Source organism: Engraulis encrasicolus, chromosome 16 (genome assembly GCF_034702125.1).
Source record: "Engraulis encrasicolus isolate BLACKSEA-1 chromosome 16, IST_EnEncr_1.0, whole genome shotgun sequence".
NCBI lineage: Eukaryota > Metazoa > Chordata > Actinopteri > Clupeiformes > Engraulidae > Engraulis > Engraulis encrasicolus.
Window position 1 is genome coordinate 17,358,652 of NC_085872.1, and position 17,111 is coordinate 17,375,762.

At 44.8% G+C, this 17,111-nt stretch overlaps 1 protein-coding gene across 1 annotated transcript in view; it reads right to left on the reverse strand.

Moving 5' to 3' along the window:
* Positions 1-564: 564 nt before the first annotated feature.
* lamc1 (laminin, gamma 1) overlaps positions 565-17,111 on the reverse strand; it is a 57,008-nt gene continuing 40,461 nt past the window's right edge. The window contains exons 7-28 of the mRNA XM_063218895.1: positions 15,439-15,537; positions 13,179-13,315; positions 12,847-12,969; positions 12,178-12,367; positions 11,685-11,797; positions 10,745-10,966; positions 10,136-10,324; positions 9,678-9,926; positions 8,887-9,040; positions 8,182-8,324; positions 7,387-7,565; positions 7,004-7,160; positions 6,397-6,602; positions 5,865-5,944; positions 5,310-5,447; positions 4,805-4,949; positions 4,421-4,570; positions 4,078-4,192; positions 3,308-3,507; positions 2,616-2,774; positions 2,328-2,427; positions 565-1,822 (exon numbers count right to left, since the gene is read on the reverse strand). Of these exons, the coding sequence (XP_063074965.1) occupies positions 1,566-1,822; positions 2,328-2,427; positions 2,616-2,774; positions 3,308-3,507; positions 4,078-4,192; positions 4,421-4,570; positions 4,805-4,949; positions 5,310-5,447; positions 5,865-5,944; positions 6,397-6,602; positions 7,004-7,160; positions 7,387-7,565; positions 8,182-8,324; positions 8,887-9,040; positions 9,678-9,926; positions 10,136-10,324; positions 10,745-10,966; positions 11,685-11,797; positions 12,178-12,367; positions 12,847-12,969; positions 13,179-13,315; positions 15,439-15,537 (3,505 nt within the window). The 3' untranslated portion in view covers positions 565-1,565. The remainder of the gene's footprint in view (positions 1,823-2,327; positions 2,428-2,615; positions 2,775-3,307; positions 3,508-4,077; positions 4,193-4,420; positions 4,571-4,804; positions 4,950-5,309; positions 5,448-5,864; positions 5,945-6,396; positions 6,603-7,003; positions 7,161-7,386; positions 7,566-8,181; positions 8,325-8,886; positions 9,041-9,677; positions 9,927-10,135; positions 10,325-10,744; positions 10,967-11,684; positions 11,798-12,177; positions 12,368-12,846; positions 12,970-13,178; positions 13,316-15,438; positions 15,538-17,111) is intronic.

Consider the following 17,111-nt stretch of genomic DNA (forward strand, 5'->3'; position numbering starts at 1 on the left):
GATTGTTGTCATGGTTGTAAAGTCAGCCAGTCCTGAATCATTTTTACGCACTTATTTACACAAATAACAAGTCCTCACTCTATATCATAATAAAAAAAACATTCACACAAAAATATAACATTTGAAATAATAATTAGCACCAGTGTATCAGATAAAGTCTTGCTACGCAAATGTACAAAGTTGCATAGTGTGGAATTTTTTGCCTTTTTGTTAATGTGTGATTTGCAGTACACCTTGTATTAAGCAGCAGTTTCGGCAAAAAAAAAGAACAAAACAAAATGACACAAATAAAAATATGCTTTTGTAGTGTTAAAAACAAGTAGTTACATGACGATTTTGAAACTGTAGCAGATCGTGGACACGTACAAACATGCATGTAAAAGCAAAGTGAGCAGGCGAAGGCCCCTTCCCACGGCTCTTCCCGACCGTGAGGACGTGTGGTAGAGGCAGGACAGGTGGAATACTGTTGTTGGGCGAGCAGGCCGCGGGTGCGTTCCAATATGCAACCTTGCGTCCTCCACTTGTGCTTGTGGCCTCGTACCAGGAAGTAATATGTCACTCAATTGTAAAGTCATTTTCTCGTTTGCAAACTGGGTGGTGAATGAAGGATAGTCCCCCAAAAATTGGCTAGGCTGACAGCGGGAAAACTTTATTGTTTTCTCCACGGAGGAGGGCCCAGAAGGCGGGGCGAGGCCACAAGTACAAGTGGAGGACTCAATGTAGCATATTGGAATGCACCCCGTGTGTGTTCTCCACCGTCACACCCGGCCGCCCTCCCACTGAGAAAGACAGGAGGCATAACTGACAGCAGAAAAGCAAAAGACAATTCCTTCACTGCTAGTTCTGAATTGAGGCTACGTAAAAAAAAGCCAATGGCACATACTGTACTGCTGGTCTTTGAAATGAAACACAAAAACAAAAAAAAAGAAATAAAATTAAAACCGACCTATAAAAACACTGATATCCCCCCAAACCCCAACTAAACCCAGCATGTCCTTTTTGTATGAAGTAAGGGGTGGAGCTACAGGACATTCCTTCAGAGGTGGAGGAGTTCGCTGGAGGATGAAGGGCTGGTGAATCATGGGTGGAGTGTGGAAAAGTCTTGGAGTGGTGCAGTCATGTGGGTTTTTCTGTTCAGCTGCGAGTGGCACTACTCTTCCCTCCCTCTCTCGAGACCGCCCGCCTCCTCTGTGCCAGTCTTCCTGGGAGGGGCAGGGGCAACACGGGCACTGGAGGCCATTTAGTTTGAGTTGACTTCACATCTCCTGTGCTTGCTGCATGACAGAATTTTTAAAAAATCAAGAAAAAGCTGCTGGTCTCCTCTTTTAACAGTGAAAACCATCAGTCTTTAAAAAGTCGGCTTCTCTCTTGGAAGAGAGAGAGAAAAAAAATCACACATACAAAAAAAATAATAATAACACAAACCTATTTATGTAAAAACATGGCGATTTGTTTGCCCGAGTGTTAGATGGAAGGAGTGGTACAAACAAGGAGAGAGGGGGCATGGAGAGAGGGAGAGGTGGAGGAGGAGGTGGAGGAGGAGGAGGCCAGTGGAGAGGAGAGGGTTAAGGCTGCTCCAGTGATGGGGTGTTAAAGCAGCCCTCAGGTAGCGTGTTCTTGATGTCGTTAAGGTTGGCGATATCCGCGCGGATTTCAGTAATCTGCCGGTCGTAGTCGCCGATCATGGCCTCCTGGGTCTTGGCGATGTCGTCCAGGTCCTTCAGCTTCTTGTCCAGCTCACTGCTGTTCATCTTGTCCTTGGCCTGCTTCAGGGAGCCGTCGATCTGCTCCAGCTTGCTCAGGTCCACCTTGTCGATGTTGCCTGCAACCAGGAAATACCAGATCGGTGAGTAAAAAAACGTTTTCAAGGGTGGTGTGCAGACATTTTGGGGGGCAGGTGCGGAGGGGGGGGGGTTGTGTGTGTCTGTGTGTGTCTGTGTGAATGTGTGATTGGTGAGTAAAAAACATTGCAAGGTGATGTCTTGTCAGTGGCGTGCACAGACAGTTGAGTAAGGGAGGTGGTGTGTGCATGTGTGTGTGTGTGCGTGTGTGTCTGGGTGGGAGTGGGGGTGTTGGGTGTGTGCATGTGGAACTTTGGCGTTATTAAGGCGTAATTGTCAAATGCTTTTGCAGCATTTATAGATCAACATGTCAACATGGACCACAGTACATTAATTCCTTCATTTCCCTCAGGATTAATAAAAGCTCTCTACTCTACATTGTGACAAAAAAACGTGCACGCCTTTGTGTCTGGTTCAAACAAAGACAGACAGTCAGACAGACAGACACACACACTTCGTCATTTCAAGGATTAGCATTGAGCATACCTAGCTGCTTGAGTAAGTCGTTGATAGTGCTGAGGACCATTTTGACGGCACTCTTGGCTTTCCTGGCATTGACCTCAGCTTCTTTAGCGTTGTCCGATGCCTGTGGAATTAAGTGGGGGGAGAAAAACGCAACGCTTTAACATCCTTATTATTCTTCTAGGACCAAGTCAAGTCAGCTTTTATTGTCAGTTTCTTCATATGCACAGGTCTCTAAAGGTCTCACAGGTCTCTACAGTAAAGACCATGCAATAAAGTAGCATTCGGCAGTCCTAATGTAAGCCTCCTCACCATAGAAGCCATCATCATGTCATTATCGGCCTCTGCCTTCTTCTTGGCCAGCTCCTCCTCAGCTTTAGACAGCTCCTTCAACATGTCGTTAACTTCCCCATCCAGCTTCATGGTGTCCTCAAATGCCTTCTCTGCGTCTGCCTTGGTCTTTGCGGAGCCCTGAGACACAGACGGAGGGATTCAACATTATTTACCCATCACCTTGATGACATACTCTTCACATACAAGCTAATTTACACACCAACTGTTTTATATCCACAGGACAGTGAGGAGAGTGCCTTCTTCATTTTTTTGGTCATTAATGTTGGATGTGGCGTGGTGCAACATTGGCCCTGGCGCCTGGAGTTGCATGATGCATCATTCCGTTTATTTAGTAAAAATCTTGGTAAGTTAGAGCTGAATGAACACATTCCAATGCATGATGAGGGTCTTAGCGTTTAAATGCAACTTGTTGCATGTTTTTATGTGCTTCAGAGGCTAAGATATTTAGGTTTTTATAGGCTGAGGGCAACCTTTCTTAAAAAGGGCTTAGGCATTCAGCAGCCTTTTTTGCAGGTGCTTTAGGCATCAGTGGGTTAATAAAATTTTTGCAAAGTTGCTTAGCAGACATTGTGGTCTTTAATCAGGAGGTAAATTATCAAAACCAACATTTAGGTTGTTCCCCTGAACTGTATTTTTCCACAGGTACACACCTTCTGCACAGCACTGGCAATCTTCTCGGCTTCCTCGGCTGTCTTCTTGGCGTCCTTGGCATCCGATGCTGCATTGCCCAGTGCAGACTCCGCGTCCTTGGTCTTGTTGTTGGCTGCGATGATGATTTTGTTGATCTCCGGGATGCGTTTCATGGCCTCCTCTGCTGCAGTCTTGTTATCGTTAACCCTCTTATCGAAATCTGTTAGAAGATAGAGCATGGAGATCCAGCAGAATCCTGGTTATCAATTCAAGCCTTCATAATAAGCATACCGTGCATAACCACCTTAATTTACCTCGGGAGCAAAAAATTATACTCTACTCTCTACTCTACATACATTGGAACAACAAAATAAAAAAATGCATGATCTGCAACTATTTCTTGATTATCAATTCTAACTTCAATGGCACATGATAATTGTACAATAATTACAATCAATTATTCTCTTCGTCATTATGGTTTGTGTGGTGTGCCTGAATCTTAAGCCAAGAAACAGTTCAGTTCTCACATTTACCTTGGTTGCTAACCGTTTCATGCAAAGCCCATGGCATAACCTTATTGTCCACAAAATTGTAACGATCATATCTTTATCCGTTATTTAAGACTCTTTTCAGTATCATAGCAATGTTGTTATGATGTAGTTAAGATTTTCCAGCAAATAGTGAACAGGATCGTCAATGATCCCATCTGCATGGAAGGGGTATGATGCATCATCATGTTCAATCAGAAACTACATTAAGATCTCCTCACAATCCTGCACAACACACTCACCTCTGAGGTTGGCCAGGATGTCCTGAGCCTCTTGGTACGTGGTCTTTCCTTTGTTGGCAGCCTCCTCAGCAAGGGCCTTTGCAGCGTCGGCACGAGCCAGCAACTGATCTGCCGTCTGTCCCACAGTGAAGAGAGAGAAAAGAAAATGAGTGTTCAGATTATGAATTGGCAGTAAGGCTTGTGTTGCAATAATGCTGGAGATGTTTTATTAATTTTGCCTTAATTATTGCCTTAATATTCATATTTGCGTGGCAATGTTGGAAGTACCTGCATTATTGTTATGTACTAGTAAAATAATTTCGTCATGAAGTATTTCAACTGACTTCTATGAAGAGACACTCACCTGTTGCTCAGTCTTGCCCTTGTCCAGCAGTTTACGGACTTCAGACTCTTTGTGCTTGAGATCGTCCCTCAGGTCGTTGTACTCCTTCTCCGTCTTGTCAATGAGTTTATCCAGGTCCGATGCTTCCTTCTTGATCTTGCTGGCCTCGTCCTGAACAAAAACATATAAATCAAAAACAAACAAAACAGTATTCACAAAAGGTCAAGCTCAGTTTCTAGAGTTTAACTAAATCAGTGGTGCGTTTCTCGAAAGCGTAGTTGTTAGCCAGTTAGAAACTTGGGTAGTTGTCAATGGGAAATTGCATTGCAAACAACAAAGTAGCTAACATAGTTAGCAACTCTGGTTTCCAGAAATGCACCCCAGTGCTGGTGTCTGGCCGCTCACCTCTAGTGTTTTGGTGTCGAAAGGCGGTATGCTTGTCAGGTTGGCCAGGATCTTGTTGGCTTTGTCGCTCGCCTCTTCTGCCTCTCCCAGCACCTTGTTGGCCTGCTTCTCCAGGTTCTTAGCCAGGTCCTTAGCCTCAGTGTATCTGTGTCGACACAAAATGGGACGTTTTTAGGGACAACAAATAGAGAAAAAAGTGATTTCCGGGACAACAAAGGAAGAGTTTATTTGTAAAACGGTGTATCTATCTACGATTTTTGACTTTTGCATTTTAGTATTGAAAAAGACTGTTCAGAGGTCCTATCGTCTTTGTGTGAATTCATGCCATTCAGATATTTTGAGAACATACGTTTTCAAGCTATATAAAATGCATTTTGCAATGCAATGCAATAGAATGCCCAACACAAAAATGCCAGTTTCTCAAAAGATACACCGTTTTGCAAATAAACTCTTCAAATACAGATGGCAGATGGAGACGTCATCTGCTGGGCTTTCAGCAACCTACTTCTTGTTGAGTTCATTGATGTCATCGCTGGTCTTGCCCTCGCCATCCAAAGTCTTCTTCAGGAGGTTGTATGCCTTCGTTGAAGTGTCATTGGCATCTTTGGCAATCTTCTCAATCATATCTGCATCTGATTTATGCCTAGTAAGTAGCAAAACCAAATGAAATCAGTTAGCTTTTCACAAATAGCCCTAGATGAGTCATGCAGTCTTGGTTTGGTGGTGTATACACTGCTGCCAATGCAAAATTACACATTCTGTTCTAACCCACCGGGGAAAAAAATTGCAGTCTGCTCCATCCCATGTGTTTGTTAGATTTTTTGTGATGAGTACTGAGCATTGGCCAACAGGGCTGGACTGGGGGAGAAATAGGGCCCGGGCACTTTTGACTAAAAGGGGCCCCTCATAATTAACGGCGCAGAACTGATACACCGGTGTGGTTTTTTTTGTGTACATTTCTGAAAATAGGGGCCCACAAGGGTGCAGGGTCCACCGGGAAATGCCCGCTATGCCAGTTGGCCATTCCAGCCCTGTTGGCCAATCAGATGCCTGCTCTTACTTGTCAGCCAGGTTGCGGGCCTCCTCAGCCAGTAGGGTCATGTTGTTTGGCCCTCCTGTGGTCGTGAGTGGTTTGATGTCCTAAGAGAAACAAAGATCATATCAAATAAGCATCTACGCCAGTCAGAATACTCATGAATTTATCACCGTTTCAGACTCCGCTTGCCACCAGAAGTCATATTGGCATTCAGACACAAGTTCAGTTATTGAGATGTCTAGGCAAGCGCAGCTTCTCTGTGAGACTGTGGTCAGTCAAGTTTCAGACACTTTCTGTACTCGCAGAGTATTCAGTAACATTATTTTGCTCCATGAGCAGAGCAACAACAAAAAAAAAGTACCCGCAAATATGCACAAAAAATGTTTTGGTAGTTTTGTTCCTTGTCTTTTGTGTTTTTCTTTGGTAACTTTTAACTTGCTGCCTCTTGGCCAGGACTCCCTGGAAGAAGAGTCACTGTGACTCAACGGGACCTTTGCTGGTTAAATAAAGGATAAATAATAAAAAAAAAAACCCAAAAAAACTAAGCGTCACTCACAACTTTGCCGATGGCGTCCTTGGCCTTGTCCAGCTCCTGACGTGCTCTGTCAATCAGGCTCTCCGCGTCCTGTACCCGCCTGTGGGCCTTCTCCGCCTGCGTTCCCGTGTTGTCCACCGTGTTGCGGATGTTCTGCAGTCGGTTCCACTGGGTGGTCAGGGTGTTGTTGATGTTGTTCAGACGTTCCAATAGACCTTCATCCACATCTGTATGGATTGCAGTAAAAGTGAGTGATAAGCAGGCTACCCAAGTTCACTAGTGTCCTTGTAATGAGCACTTAAAATATAAATGATTCAGTGTTTAACAACTGAACTTTGGGAAAAAATCAAGTGTTACAGGAGAAAAAGATAGACAACAGACTGAAGATTTGGCGCCATCTGGAGGACTGTTGTTCAGATGTCAAATGATCATATTTCAGCCATGAGTCAATAAAGCTCAGTGGTGCCATGTCAGAGTTAAGCCAGGCAATCGTAAATATATTTAGAGGAACATAAATAATGATTTATTTAGGAGAAAATGTATCGAGTTACTCTACAATCTCCGTTGCACACATACTACTGTAAACGCTCATCCTTTGTTGGATATTATTGTAAATGGAGACGCCTACCCTTGCTGCTCTGGGCTTCCTCCAGCAGATCCATGATGGCCTTCTCTGCTTCCTTCAGACGTGCCTCGAACGCCTTATCGCTCACCGTTTCTGAGCTTGTGCCAAGGTTATCAATCAACGTCTGAAGGTCGTGAAGCTTCTGTCTCTGCTGGTTAACCTGCAGGTGGAAGCAAATTGTTTGTCATTTTGAGCAGAATCACCGATCAATCATCCCACCCCAAAAAACTTCTCATGCATAGAATGAAGGAACTTATATTAATAATTAATTAATTAATAATAGTGATAAAAATGATTTTCCTAAACAAAGCACTTTACATGTTTAAATTATTTTGATTGAAAATAAAAAAAGCACTTTTCAAGCCAAAGAAACATAGTTTCTGTACCTTATCCCTAACCAGGCCATAGCAGTTGGGACACTGCTGACAGCCAGGAGTGGAGCGGTTGTAGAAGTAGTTCTCCTCGCACATGTCACAGCGGGCACCCACAAAGCCAGGGCGGCACTCGCACCGCCCGTCCTCCTTGCACTGTGCTGACTGGGAGCCCTCTGGGTCGCAGTCACAAGCTGGGAATGGCCAGAGGAGGACAGAAGGTCAAGGGTGCATTTTCTCAAAACCACAGTTGCTAACTACATCAGCTACTTTGTTGTTTGCGATGCAATATCCCATTGACAACTACCCAAGTTGCTAACTGCTAACAACTATGCTTTTGAGAAACACACCCCAGGTGCGATTTACTATAGGTCAGATAAACTGTGAATATTGATGTTCTATATCGTTCCTCCTGACCGCCAGAGGCGGTGCTTACAGCATTGGATATCCATTGCACGTCAGTGCAGGTCGAGTATTTAGTAACAACAAATTCACTTGTGACCTGGGTGACGTCACCCGGTGACCCCGGGGTCGGGGTCAAAAGAGCGGTGCACCCAGGGAATGTCCTCTTGGCAAAATTTCTTGTGTACACTCCGAGTGACAGCCAAGCTCTGGCGGTCATCCGAAACTCATAGAACCGTGGCTATATACATAACCTTCGTTTCGTAGGGAGGTGTAAGAGTGTACTGGTAATAAAACTCACATATTCTAGTCTGAATTAGTGAAAACCAGGCCTGGCTCTCTCTTGCACAGGGAACGAGCGGGGCTTTAACAGCAGGGTATTAAACAAGTAAGGAATTCTTTACTTACGTTTGCAGCCGGAGGAGCCAAAGCCGAAGAAGTTGACCTCACAGCGGTCACACTGCTGACCTGTGACCCCTGGCTGGCACTCGCACTGGCCAGACAAGATGTCACACTGACCGCTGGTGGAGCCAATGGGACTGCAGTTACACCTACGGAAGTGCAAGGCAAAAGGCAAGTAGAACATATTACATACACTACATGCAACAAACACTGAGCAGCTAACATGCCAAGGACAGCGTTCACTCAGAGAGAATTAAAGTGGAACAATGCATTGATTCAAAAAAGTTTGTTTAGGAGCGCTTCCTGGACTCTGAAAAAGTTAGGTTGAGGTGCTCTTTGGATAGGGAAAACATTTAGACTTTGGACTGAACATGCAAAAATGGAAGAAAATCCAAGGCGCTCTCCTTTAGAAAAGTTAAAAAGCCTTTTTTGTGATGGCTTTTTTATCCTAGACATTTAAAGGACCCCAACGTGTTTCGGCAGTCACGCCTTCTTCGGGGAGTTGGTTTTGACTACCTGAAGAAGGCATGACTGTCGAAATGCGTTGGGGTCTTTTATATGTCTAGTATGACCAAACCATCACAATAAAGGCCTTTTCACTTTTTCTAAAGGAGAGTGCCTTGGATTTTCTTCCGTTTTTGCAACGGATTGATTTACTTCTACAATCTGCTGTATAAGTATACTCGAAAGAGGTGATGGTCTTTGGCTTACCTGTCGCAGCCCTTGCCGCTCTGCAGGTTGAAGAAGCCAGGCTCACAGGCGCTGCAGTCTCGGTTGGTGACGTGGGGCAGGCACTGGCACTGGCCGGTCACCTGCAGGCAGGAGGTCTCCTGATCCACAGTGCCGTACGGAGAGCAGGAGCAGGCTACAGGGGGAAAAGAGCACACGCGTCAGGTCAGGTCAAGTCAGGTCAAGTCAAGTCAAGTCGGCTTTATTGTCAATTTCTTTACATGCGCTGGTCATACAAAGAATTGAAATTACGTTTCTTAAATTCTTATTTTCCCATGCATACATCGACTTTAGGTGTGGACATAGACAATTACACAGAGACAGTACACATACATTATACCTAGAAGGCCTATTCACTACACATGTCAGGTCAGCACCTTCCCCTGACATTCCTAGCTTGTACTAAAATGGTTGACAGTGACCAAGTTCAACTACCATTCCACAATGTTGTAGAGAGCAGTGAATAAAAAAACCAAATGTCATACTAATGCACGTTCCAGAATAATAATGAGTCACATGTGACGGAGGTTTCCCGCACGGTTCGTACCCCTCGGGAACGCAAACCTGCCAACTCGTCAATTACATTGGTTCGGCAATGGGAGTCACAGTACGATATCGCTGAGTTAAAGGGCCCGTCCGATAGCCCATCACTACCGCGCACTGTATTGAGGCTACGGGAGGGAGGTTTACTAACGCTCCATGCCACACTCTGCTAGTTGGCCTCCGTTACACATACACAGCTGTGTGAGAAAGAGACACGGCTGACCACTCACCTTTGCACTTCTCATTTGGGTTGGTGGCCAAGGCGTTACCGTAGAAGCCCTCTTTGCAGCGATCACAGAAGAAGCCGGCGGTGTTGTAGATGCACTTCAAGCACTCGCCCGTCTCGCGGTTGCAGTTGCCCACAGCGTTGGGGTCGATGTTGTCGCTGCAGGTGCAGGCGCGGCACGGCCTCTTGGTCTTGGTGTCCTCGCCCAGGGGGTCGCCAAAATAGCCATCGTCGCATAGCTCACAGCGCTTGCCTGAGCACAGAGGGAAAGGGATCATGTGTCAAAACGAGGACAATCACGCAAAGTGAGAAATCATGAGGAGCAGATGATTTTTTAACAGTTAGCTATCTATCAGATTATTTTTTTTAAATGACACAAAAATATTACAATTTAAACCAAAACAAACAAACAAAAAACAAACAAACAGAAGGTGGACTATGGCAAAAAAATGAAGGGTGTACCTGTGGTACCAGTGGGGCAGTTGGTGCACACCACCTCCCGTGTCTTGGGAACGACGGCGCAGGTAGCCCCTCCTGGGCATGGGCACCGCTGGCAATCGGTGGAGGTGCCCAGGGTGGAGTCGCCATAGTAACCATCTTTGCACCTCTCACAGCTCACACCAGCGGTGTTGTGTTGGCAGTCACACAGTCCTGTACACACATACACATGTTATTCCACAGGCGACCACATGGGGGCAACATCATGTCAACGCTGGAGAGCTGGCGAGTGCTTGTGGTACTGAGATGCACACCATAGATTCCTTTAAATCTAGGCTTCAGACTAGATTTTACACTATTTATTACCATGACCTCTCTTTGACATTTGAATAGATTCTGCGGTTATCCTTTTTGCGATCTTATTGTCGTACAGTCAGTAATTTCTTTCTTTCTCCGTTTTATCTGCTCTGTTGTTATTACCTTTACCTTACCTTACTGTAGCTTGTGCTCGAATCTTTGGTAAGATTACTTACGACACACATGTACAATGTACAACAAAGGACATACACATACAAAAAATGTCAAGCTTAAGCTAGACAAAATATGTTTAAAAATCATTAAGGCACGACTGACCTGTCACAGGGTCGCATGTGTCACTGTGGCCGTTGCAGTTGCAGTGCTCACAGGGGCTGAAGAGGCCGAGCTCAGGGTTGGCTCTACGGTATCCCACGGCGCACTGCTCACAGTGCTGGCCAACGTAGCCTTGTGGGCACGTGCACTTCTCAACCCAGCGGGCAGGGGTGCCGGGTCCTCTACGGGCAGTCATCAGGGAAACGTTGTCCAGGTACCCAGCACCTGTTTGAGAGTAGCAGTTGAAGTGTGTGTTGAGGTAGAGGGAAAGGGATGTGATTTGGATTCAGAACAAAGCTATTCGACTCGTACACCACCGGGGCCTTCTATGGAGAGACGAGGTATATCTGGACAGACAGCACTTGTCTGCTGCTGCTCTTTGTCATGTCTGCCAGTGCACAGATTTTGCCCACATGCTTATCAGTAAAGACCAGAACACACGCGCGCACACACACACGAACACAGACAGACGCACGCACACACACACACGTGCTCAAACATGTTTTGTCTAAAGGGAAGTAAAGGGAGCTTTACACTAAATCGCTTATCCCCTCCGAAGTGTTTTGGCCGTCTCTTATTTTAACTTATTGTCTTACCCCACATATGAAATTTGGCTTGCGACCAGCTGCACATTACAATACAAAACCCTGTTTTGCAATATGTAGAACAATACATTATCTTACTTGCAAATCACAAAAATGTGCTCGTTTTTGTATATTTCCATTTAGACAGGCCCTTATTTAAGCAACCATACCTGTGCTGGGTATGTGTTTTGTGCAAATATCAAATACCTGTGCTGGTTTTGTTCAAAAGAAAAAGGCAAAAAACCCCAAACAAAACCAAATACTAACAATTAATTAACAAAGTACAAAATGAATAAATTCCAGACTGCCATATTCATGGCAGCAACACCGTGTCATAGGGGTCTACGTCCCAGACATACTTCTCTCGCTGTAGGTGCCGCGGATCTTGATGCCGGTCAGGTTGTGGAGAAGCTTCTGGAAGTCTCCGGGGCCAAGGACAGGCCTCCAGGGGTAGTCTGTGGTGTCATGCAGCCTACAAATGCAACAGTGTACATATTAGCACACCCTCATCGGATACACTGACCTTGAAAAACATCTGCAAGGCCAAAAAAAAAACCCCACTGTCCTTACTGTTCTACAGTTTCAGGATGTCATACGTGACTGCACCCACAGCAAAGTCAAGAGAGCATAGTCTTGTGTAAAAAACGCAACTGACCAATTAAATGCGCCAAATAGTGTCTTATACAGTCACTTGCAGAAGACAGAAAATAGAATAGAATAGAATAGACTTTATTGTCATGCCAGCATGAAAATTGCCTTTGGTTTCACAGAATGAAAACAGGATATAAACACAAATAGACAACACGCATACAATCGTATACAAATATCTGCATGCATGGATGGTGAGCCCACCTGAACACATAGGTCTTCACGTTCTCTTCAGGATAGGCGTTGCCTTGGGCAATAAGAGGCACGGTGACGCGAAGTCCGGCTCCCTCCAGCACCACATCTTCTGCTGAGAGACGCGCGTCCTGCCGGTCCGAGCGGAAGGTGAACGTCAGGTTCTGGCCAAAGCTCAGCAGCTGATTGCCCAAGAATCTCTCTGTATGAACACAAATGTGAATTGACATCCATTAGCAACAGATGGCTACGTCCATTCTCACATCAAAAGTATTCCTAAAGGCACATTGAATCCAAGGCAGCTCTATCTACAGCGGTCACATAGCAATTTGTTTTTGGTGGGGCGAATGGCCAACATGGGTTTCTGTTTCTCTTGTTCTGATGGCATACATACACGTCCACTTTATCACCCTCTAACAAGTCTTTTAAAAAAATATATACCGGTATATATTTTTTGTTTTTTTATGCCTTTATCATGACACAGTCAGTGTGAGAGGAGAAAGGAAATTAGCGTGGAGAGAGAGAGAGAGACGGGAGGGCTCGGCAAATGATTTCGGGTCGCAATCAAACCTAGGTCGCCGGTGTAGCAGTCGAGTGCCCAGACAATTGAGCCACAGCTAGGGCCCACCTTCTGCTAAGTCAAGAGCCCCCCCCACTAGCAGCCTATTTAACATGCCATACCTGGAGCAACAAAGTAGATGGGGAAGTAGTCATCGGAGATGAGCGAGATGTCTTGGGAGCTGGGGGACCACTGGACCTCAGCAGATGTGGCGTCCCTACGCTGACCTGTCCACTGGTCATCATCTGAAACCAAGAGCCATCACATGGACGACAGAAAGAGAGAGAGAGGAAAAGAAAGATGAATGACAACAAGGACGACATAAGGAAACAAACATTTCACAGATATACACTCAAATTAATTCCCAAAAACTAAGAAAAACCAAGCCAAACAACCGTGTTACAAAGGGCCGTGAAGGTCTGGCCTTTGCAATCACGTGGACCTTGAGTCATACCGTTGTCAAACGTAGAGGTGACTGTGTGGATGCTGTAGCCTTCGGCCGTGTCGCACACAGACGAGTGCTGGAAGCAGAAGCAGGGCGTGCAGCCCTGGGGGTTCTGGGGGTCCAGGTTGAAGTAGCCCAGCTTACACCTGCAAACCAGAAGCAGAAACACAACACCTCCTGAACATGAGCTTGAGGAAACAACAGTTTCAAGAAGCTTTGGAAATGTATATTGTACACAATGAGCGTAGTTTAGAACGAAATTGTTGGAAGGAAATAAGTTATGAAAGATGCTAAAAATGGGTTTAAGGTACTCGTCTGTGGCCCTACGGTGGTCTAACGGGGTAGGGCACTGGGTTAATACGCCCGCAACCGGGGTTCGATTCTGGCTCGCATCATTTGCCCATCCTCCCCCCATCTCTCTCTTCCACTCACTTCCTGTCGCCTCTCATACGGTCCTATCGAAATTAAAGCAGTTTATTTTATTTTATTTTAAAAGTACTCATCTGTAGGTCTTTTTTTTAAGTACTAATCTGTTGGTCATTTCCCACATAGGTGTTTTGGGTGCTGTGTAATAGTCTCATGTGTATATTACTTTCCTTCCTGCTATCTGTTGCTTCTTTCCCTGCGCTCCCCCAGTCCTCTTGGTGACTGGAGCTCCACCGGGACATACTGAGGGGATTATCCTATCCATGTGTGGCCCAACTGGGTGACTAGAAGGAATGTCGCCCCTGACGTGTGTGTGTGTGTGTGTGTGTGTGTGTGTGTGTGTGTGTGTGTGTGTGTGTGTGTGTGTGTGTGTGTGTGTGTGTGTGTGTGTGTGTGTGTGTGTTAAAAAAGAGGAGTGTGGATGAGGTGAATGGAAGATCGGCAACATTGGGGGTTTGTGAGGACGAAAGGGAAAATTCCCCTCCCACCCACTCACTCACATCTAGCACACAGCAAATGCTAGCATGGGTAACCAATGCCATTAAAACGAAAGAAATTATGTCAAATTAAATCACAAGGAGGTCATAAATCATATCACAGACACGTTTTGGAGAAATAATATTGCAATCATTGCAGATTTACAGTTTCCTGGAATTCTTGGGAAAGACGTTTTAATGGTCTATGTGGGTGGGAGCTGAGAGCATGTGATCAGGATGGCCATTTTACATTTTACAATAGCAAAGAGCCGAGCAAAAGTCTCTCACAGTTAGTCACCAGTGACTGGTGGGGCTTTTTGGAGGCCCTAAATGGCCAGACAAGTGTCTCTGACCCAGTGTGTGTGTGTCTGTGTCTCTCAGTGGGGAGGCCTGAGCTATCTATGGGCTATTTTCTCCCCTGACTGGCGCTAGGGGAACTCTGCACCTAATTCTGACAGACACACACACACACACACACACACACACACACACAGACAGACAGACAGACAGACAGACAGACAGACAGACACACACACAGACACACAGACACACACACACACACACAGACACACACACAGACACACACACACACAGACACAGACACACACAGACACAGACACACACACACACACACACACTCCTTTCGGTGAAGAAAAACCGGTGCGTATGCCAGTGGTCTAAATGAGATCTAAAAACAGAGGACCAGTTGCAGGGGAGAACTGGGTGAGTGTTTTGCTGAAAGGCCTCCTGATAGGCTCATCTAGCACTCAACAACTGGTCCTGTATTTTTATAGTGGACCTGTTGTTCATCCAGATATGTCATGAAATGACACGCCACAGAAGTTGTATAAAATGTCACATAAATTGGTCAGGTAAGGTAAGACAGCTGGACGACGTGTGTGTGGTGTGTGTGTGTGTGTGTGTGTGTGTGTGTGTGTAGGGGTGGGCGATATGGCAAAAATGTTGTATCACGATATTTTAACATGAAATCACGATTTCGATTTTTTATCACGATCTTCCATCCAAAAAATAAAAACAACAAAAAACAACTTTCATATACTTGCAATTTGTAATTTGCAGTCAATAAAATGTTAACACACTGATGATACTCTCATAAAGTGTACAATTGGAATACAATAATGTAAAGAATAAAGTTAAGACAACAACACAAGTGAGAAAACATCACTCTGATACTGATAATAAACATCCTCACTGCAAGACGATCTATACGATTTCTCCACTTTGGCAGATTCGAGACGATATTTTACTCAATATCGCGATTCACGATATAATATCGTCATATCGCCCACCCCTAGTGTGTTGATGTGTGTGTGTGTGTGTGTACAATAGAGCCACCAGTGTCTGACCTGTCACAGCTGAAGCCCTCCACGTTGTCCTTGCACTGGCAGCGTCCTGTCTGCACATCACACTCTTGTGTGCTTCCGGAGGGGTTACAGGAGCAGGGTCTGCAGAGAGGGGAGGGAGAGAGAGAGAGAGAGAGAGAGAGAGAGAGAGAGAGAGAGAGAGAGAGAGAGAGAGAGAGAGAGAGAGAGAGAGAGAGAGAGAGAGAGAGAGAGAGAGAGAGAGTAAAAGAAAGTGAATGGAAGAAAAAAGAAAGCAAAAAAAAGACAGCAGGCAGAATGGGGAGCCAGGGAGGGCAAGAGAGAGAGAGAGAGAGAGGGCGAGAGAGAGAGGGCGAGAGAGAGAGGGCGAGAGAGAGAGAGAGAGAGGGCGAGAGAGAGAGAGAGAGAGAGAGAGAGAGAGAGAGAGAGAGAGAGAGAGTGGGATGTTTAACATTGTAGAAATTCACATCCAGTGACTAATAGCTTCTTTAAATACCTACTCCAGAGCAAAGGTAAAAAAAACATCCCCCTCTCTCCAATATGTGCTCCTTCAATGCAGATTGTGAAATGTAGGCTTTTGATAAGTAACAATAATCTTAAATATTTGCTTGCGTCAAAAAATCATATTCAAATAGCTGTACTTCAGAGCTTCAAATATTCTTCAATCTTTTGTTATCTGTATACCACCCCTCTCTGAAATGCCATATGTCAAGAACATATGCATACACGGTGTTACCCAAACTTACAGACCTCTCATTCAAGACATTTATTGACCTATAGAAACATATCACTTAACTGCATCTACCATTGGAAACTATATTGAGTTACACACTTAATAACTAAACTACACTGAGACGACGTGTAAAGCATCCAGTCTATGTGCTTAAAGATGAACCGCCTAAGCCACAGTGCTTAAAAATAAATTGATATTTGAGCGTGGCGGCTTAGAGCATTTAAGCTGCAAGTTCCAACAATGTTTAATCAAGCACTGTTGCTGTAACATCTTGGAGGCAGCATTGCATTTTGGCGCAAGTTGGCCACTGTTTGGGTTGCTATAGTCCAGAGACCTATACTGCCCTACAATTTCAGAACGCAGTATAATTCAAAATGCCAAACTGAGAAAAAAGGCTTTAAAGTTTCCTTTCTGTCCACGCGACTGTGTTGGAGGTAAAGTGGTGATGACACTTCCATACAATACTTTTTTATGGTTAAAATTTATGCACACAAGAAAAAAGCAAAAAAAACAACATTCTCATTACTTTTTAGCTGAAAAATCATTATAGTGCGCTCTGTTGTGGTATTACTGTCTACACCAAAACCACGGTGTCAATGGAGAAGTGCAGTATAATTCGCATTATACTGCGTTCTTGGCTAGTAAGACGTAACCTCCTAAAACCAAAAAGCGCAGTATAATCAGTTTTTTGCGTTTTTTTCCGAAACGGGACCAAGTTGGGCCAAAAAATTTTAACACAAGAAAAAGAAGGTATTTTAAAGCCAATTTCCGGTCTAAACCCATTTTCGACCATTTTCAAGATACTGCGTTCTGATATTGTAGGGCAGTATACTACAAAGCTGGTTCGGGAGTAAATGTTAAAGTTAAGAGGTAAATCATCTAATAGAAGAGCCTGAAGTCTTAAGAGATAAATCATCTAAGAGCCTGGAGTCCTCAATTTCTTAACTTAACCTGGTTTACTCCT